The following is a 6,000-nucleotide window of genomic DNA, read 5'->3' on the forward strand; positions in this document are numbered from 1 at the left end:
CCGGGTCCTCGGTCTTAATCCTATAGAAGTGGAGGAACTCCGGTGGAGCAGCAGAGGAAAGGACCAAACAGTTGATGATTATGGGAAATTCACAGGTACAGAGAGAACGTGACACGAATTATTATCTCATTCGAGTGACTTCCTCATTAATATTGGAATTTCTTCTTTCACGTTTTCCCCCATTTCTTGTCGTCTCCATCCACCTTTTCCGACAACTAAACGTGATTAAAATATGAGCCTTCGAAAAAATACGAATGTAATTCCGTCATGCTTAATTTGTTCATTGCGCCGCTGTTTTTCCACAAAGACACAATATTAATTGCCATTCTGCTTTTTTCTTCCATTTCACAAATTGACTTTCTGCGAAGGATGCGTGAATGAAAGTCTGGTGCTAAAGTAATCATGTAAATTTTGTTGCTATTTTGTATCATAATTAATGATCCATTTCACACCCCATCCCCGGAAACGTAAGCTTGTGGCTTAATTTTGCTAATCTCGTGAATTTGCTCCAGCATTCTAACACCGCCATGAGTGTTGCGCGGTAAATGATGTGGTCAGAGTGATTATCTAATTTGGAAATCGTTCATGCAAATTACGAGCAGCACAAAAGGGTTAGTCAATGGGAAAATTGGACGCAATTGATGATGAAATTTGCAAAATACACATTCAAACGCTAAAACGAGTTTATGATTAATCGTTGCATTAAATCTAGCCCTTCATGTACATTATACTGTATTCGTATTGTCAACGATTCCAGTTTATGAGCTTCTGGGTCAGCTTTTAACCTTTTGTAGCTCTCTTTTATCATGTCGTTTCCCATTGTTCCACAGCAAAGCTCTGACACAGCAGAAAACTTTTGAATTTATTGACTTTTTAATTTTACACCAACAGCGTAAGTTGAAGGTGAATAGCTGAGCAAAGCAGAAATTTCCATGATTGCACAGTAATAAATAATTGAAGGTACATAAAAACTTAAACTAGATTTGAGGCGGAAAGAGATTTTGATGGAAATCTTTCATTGAATGCTGCCATCACCCTTTCTCAGACAGATGATTACCTCCGAGCCATCCACCCTGAGAGGAAAGTATTCCCGGCACGTTTCCCGAGGAGAATAAATCAAATTCGAATGATGGCAACATATCGCACTGTGGCGTCTGCCAAGAGGATGGGTGTTTCGCAATCCTCATCCTTGATTTCCTCCATACACGAGCCAATGAGTTGCGTTTCCGAGCCAGCTCAACTCCGTATGGAGTTCATAACGAGTTTTAAAGTACTCGAAGGGGGATTTTGCGAGAAAAAGTGGCATCATTTATGCCATATTTCATCTCCAATACATACACTCATAACTCAAGTTGTTCCTCTATGTATAATTTGTTATACAATTTGTATATCTCGAGAACATTCAACGAAAAGATGAACTTTGATCTTGCGAGATTCCTAAAAACTGAAAGTGTCTTTGACTATGACTTTCGCTTTATCAAACTGTATGTTCTCTCAGCTTATTTATGTTTTCTAGGGCGAATTAGCGATTTATGCTCGTTTATCGCGTGGTATTTCATAGCAGATACGACTCAAGTGATTTGTGTGTCTTCTCTGGCGAGCTGATAGATCAGTCTCTGTTCGGCGTCGAGAGTAACTGATAGAATATTTCTCAAACTCCTCAAACTATGGAATTCAAGAATTTAGATGAATACGAGGAGAAGGCGAGGGATAGCTTGTCGAAGAATGCCCTCAATTACTACCGCAATGGCACGGGCAAGGGCTTATCGCTGCAGTGGAACAGATCGAGCTACGACAGGTGAGCGGGAAAAGTGGTTGCTGCCACTCCGCATTCTATTCGCATTTTTCTTCACATCCCCTCCTTCCCAGAATCCGTATCTACCCACACTGCCTCAGGGATGTGTCAAAGCGCTCTGCAAAGTGCCACTTACTGGGCATTGATATGCCCATGCCGGTGGGTGTAAGTCCAACGGCGATGCAGAAAGTGGTGCATCCGAAAGGTGAGATTGCCAGTGCCAAGGCTGCTCAGGAGGCGGGAATCGTTTTCACACTTAGCTGCATGTCCACCACGTCCCTCGAGGAAGTCGCCGCCGCCACCCCAAACAGCCCCAAGTGGTTCCAGCTGTACATTTACATCGACAGGTGAGTTTTCAGTGTTAGAAATCCATACGTGAAGGACATCCTTTAAGTAGTTCAGTGAGAAATCTGAACTACTCTTGAGGTCAATATTACATCAGCTGGCATTGGAACAAAAAGTAATCCTTATCAAATAAACACGAGTACATGACATGTTTTGACTCACTTATATTTATAAATTACTGTCTTATCTATTGACCCACAATCTACCAATTATAGACACACTTGGAGCAATTCTTCAAAACTCACAGTTTATTGCATTCCACACCTGTTTTTCTGCAATATTTTCCATTGTTTATTGACTTTTCTGTTTCAATAACCAAATACATAAACATAAATTTGTTTTCTTTTTCAGGGATCTCACAAGAAATTTAATCCGACGCGCCGAGAAAGCTGGATATCGAGCTATTGTCGTTACGGTGGACACACCAATGTTTGGATTTAGGCGACCCAAAAACAATTTGTCTCTCCCGCCTCATCTGAACCTCGAAAACTTTACCTCGGAGCGTATTCAGAACTTGAAAGAGGCGGGAGAAAATCTCAACCTCGGTACTTATTTATCGAAAGGCCACATCATCTACAGGTAGTTAAATTAAATTTCTCACTGCAAAATTTAATTTATTAGCAAGTTTATTGGTGAATCGAAATGCCCATAAATACGTTTTTCTGGATTGAAAATAACTTATCAAATTTTTCTGATAGTCTTTATACTTTTCCACACTGAAGCATATAAAACTCTTTAGTATAAAGAAAACCTTCAATGATTTATGGCATTTCTCATAGCAACTTCTTGCTGTATTCACCCATATATATGAGATCTCACATGATTTACTTCCTGAAAAACTTTCCTTTCCGCTCAGATGCTTAACTTGGGAGGACATCAAGTGGCTCGTGTCAGAGACTCGTTTGCCGGTCCTGGCCAAGGGAATCCTCCGTGCTGATGATGCCATCCAGGCGATGGAATGTGGCTGCAAGGGGATAATCGTGTCGAATCACGGCGGTCGCCAGCTTGACTCTGTGCCACCCACAATTGACGCGCTGCCCGGAATAGTGACCGCAGTTGGAAGCAAAGTGGCCGTCATTGTGGACGGAGGTGTTCGCCAGGGAACAGATGTATTCAAAGCCATCGCTCTTGGCGCCAAAATGGTACTTCTTGGGCGTCCCATCATTTGGGGCCTCACTGTGGGCGGACAGGATGGGGTGGTAGATGTCCTGAAGATCATTCAGACCGAATTCGATGTGGCTATGGCTGTCAGTGGATGCTCCAAAATCTCCGATATCACTCAGGATTTAATTGGTTTTGATCACACTTGCAGCAAGTTGTGAAATGTTATTCTAATTAAATTGGATTTCATTAATAAAGCAATACTAAGGGAGAGTTTAAAGTATCAATCTAACTTTAAATCAGATATTTGTAGTTTTGAATTCGATACTGAATTGTTCGGCACAAAAATGTAATCGTCAAGCGAGTATCAACCAATTTGAAGGTTACATGATTATAAATAATGCTAGCGATATGCACGAAATGCATAATACTACTTGTTATGTATGCTACACATGTTTCAATTCGATTCAATTAACTCATAACTGTACCATAACAGTATACAGGAACTTTCATCACGAATATTGAGCGTGCCATTTAGAAAATATTTTACAAAGCTCTGGAAATAATACTTTTTGATTTGGTTTCAGTAGCATTTTAATAAAGAATTCCTGTGGCTGTGGAGCGATTTCAACTATTTTACGAGTTAATTTCAGCTTGAACAGAACAATGTGGAGCAAATTGAGTGGAATTAAAAAGAGGGGAAAGGAAAAAGCAGCAGCATGTTGAATAATACGCCAGGATCCCAAAAACAACCCGCCTCTATGGAGAGCGAGAAGAGCAAAACATCCCGAAAGCCTCTTTCATTTGCATTCGAGGGCAAAAATAAATTATGAAAGTTGGGAAGGGATGCCCAGGAGGGCAAACAAGGTGAATTTGATTATAAATACAAAATACACCCTTCCTCTCTAATTACCTTGGCGAGCAGATAATTATTTTATGAGCTTATAAATTAGCTCTCTTCTCAGTATTGTTCATCGCATTAAAATTTGATTCAATTAAAAAGCGGTTACTCTATATGCGTATTATATTGTTTCACTTCACCATAAATTTCACTATTAGGGCACGTAATTTACTCATGGAAAAATTACCTCATAGATTAATGACTTTCCGCACAGGTGAAATGCAGTTATGCTGAGATTTTATGTTGTAGAGCTAATTCTCTGCCTCATTCGCTTTTGTCGATTCGTGGACAAAATTGCAAATTTTACATTCCATTAAGCGCGAATTGCTTCCCTACCATAATTTTCTTTCAGCATTCCAGAAATATTGGAATTGTGCCAAAAATGTTCTTTGTTCTCATGAATCTCTTTTGATCTTGAATCATATACCTTTAATTACATCAGCTCATAATATATCCTCTCAAGCATTCCATCTACATTAACGCTAAAACACTTAAAGCCGAACGACTCCCGATCAGCTTTAATTGTGGGATAGTTCATTCAGCAAAATGTATTTTGTTGGACATTGTAATTTTTTGGCTGGCAAAGAGAAGCATTTTCGGGGGAAAAATACCTCAATCTATTTTTGGTCATATTAAATTTCTCTGATGCCAATTTGGTTGAAATTATTTTCCTTACAATCTGCAAGATTAGTAAAGTTGGTATGTAAATCGTGTAAATCTATAATGACGCATTTCAAAACATGACTGAGAGACTCTGGATTTAACTTTGGTTTCCCTCCACTTTGTATATCTGACTAATTTATTGGATTGCAGAGAGACTACAGCCCAATACATTAGCCGTGCTCGAGTGGATTCTAACATTGAGGCTGCATGTTAATACCGAAAATGCTGCTTCAGAAGCTCTACAAAAGCTTTCATCTTGTCGAGTAATACATATCGCAAATAGCTAGTGTTGCTGTGAGGGTTGAAGTAAATGGGGAATGTCGAGAGCAACAAGTAATTTCATCAGAGCTTCCATCAGACTATTAACAAATATTATTTTCTTTGTGCACTCCGTGTTTATCCAAGTAGTACGAAATTGATTTCCATATGTAATCACATTAAGCATAAGGTGAGAATACCTCATAATCTTAGGGTTGTTCTTCTTCTCAAATTAATCTTATGAACATCACATACGAAAACCTTCAATTTCACACAAAAGTGCTTCACACAAATCCGTATAAAGGTAATTTGAGATTTTCCTATGAGAGATTCATGTCTTTGTTATGTATGTACATATGTATACACAAGCATCTAAAGATATAAATAGGATATGTCTGTGCTTAAAATGTAATACATACTATAACTTTTGGGCTGCGTGTGACTATGGGAAAGGAGGAAACGGTATGAAAACTTGAAATACGTAATTATTATGGAAAATACATTAAAACTTTAACCACAAAGTGTTGCAAAATGCTTTCAATATGGAAAATCAGAAATGATCACAAAATTTCCACATGATTAAGTGTTAGATTGGATTTACTGAATTTATAACGTGCACATCGGTGTGGGAAAATTGGATTTTGCCACGGCATCAATCCCATTTCCCTGGCCATTGTCTTTTTCTTCTGCCCAACACGACCATCATGCACTATTTCTTTCCCACTAGACTTGTGAAATATTTATTTTGGCTGACTTTCTTTTGCAGTTGTTGCGAATGCACTTTGGAATTTACTTTCATCTTCCTCCTATTTCAACGAAGAAACATGAGTGTAGTGGAAATGCAATACAATTTAATATAGTACACCCAAGTGAAAAGAAGACTTACTAATACCTGCCACAAACACTATATATGTTTGGACTTCAGAGCATGAGCTTT

General features: G+C 38.8%; 1 protein-coding gene across 1 annotated transcript; it reads left to right on the top strand.

Annotated features, from left to right (window-relative positions):
- The first annotated feature begins 1,667 nt into the window (after window positions 1–1,667).
- LOC132259238 (2-Hydroxyacid oxidase 1-like) lies at window positions 1,668–3,512 on the top strand. Its single transcript, XM_059756795.1, has 4 exons — window positions 1,668–1,798; window positions 1,870–2,142; window positions 2,492–2,719; window positions 2,997–3,512. The coding sequence occupies exons 1-4, from the start codon at window positions 1,668–1,670 to the stop codon at window positions 3,460–3,462; spliced, it is 1,098 nt and encodes a 365-aa protein (XP_059612778.1). The 3' UTR covers window positions 3,463–3,512.
- Window positions 3,513–6,000: the final 2,488 nt, after the last annotated feature.

The sequence above is a fragment of the Phlebotomus argentipes genome, unplaced genomic scaffold, assembly GCF_947086385.1.
Source record: "Phlebotomus argentipes unplaced genomic scaffold, Phlebotomus argentipes genome assembly scaffold_18, whole genome shotgun sequence".
Taxonomy (NCBI): domain Eukaryota; kingdom Metazoa; phylum Arthropoda; class Insecta; order Diptera; family Psychodidae; genus Phlebotomus; species Phlebotomus argentipes.

What these genes read in the sequence shown, in the direction of transcription:
- LOC132259238 (XM_059756795.1), top strand. Translation starts at nt 1,668, where the DNA reads ATGGAATTCAAGAATTTAGATGAATACGAGGAGAAGGCGAGGGATAGC. An exon ending in CTGTACATTTACATCGACAG is followed by an intron (nt 2,143 to 2,491) that starts GTGAGTTTTCAG and finishes TTTCTTTTTCAG; the next exon opens with GGATCTCACAAGAAATTTAA. An exon ending in AAAGGCCACATCATCTACAG is followed by an intron (nt 2,720 to 2,996) that starts GTAGTTAAATTA and finishes CTTTCCGCTCAG; the next exon opens with ATGCTTAACTTGGGAGGACA.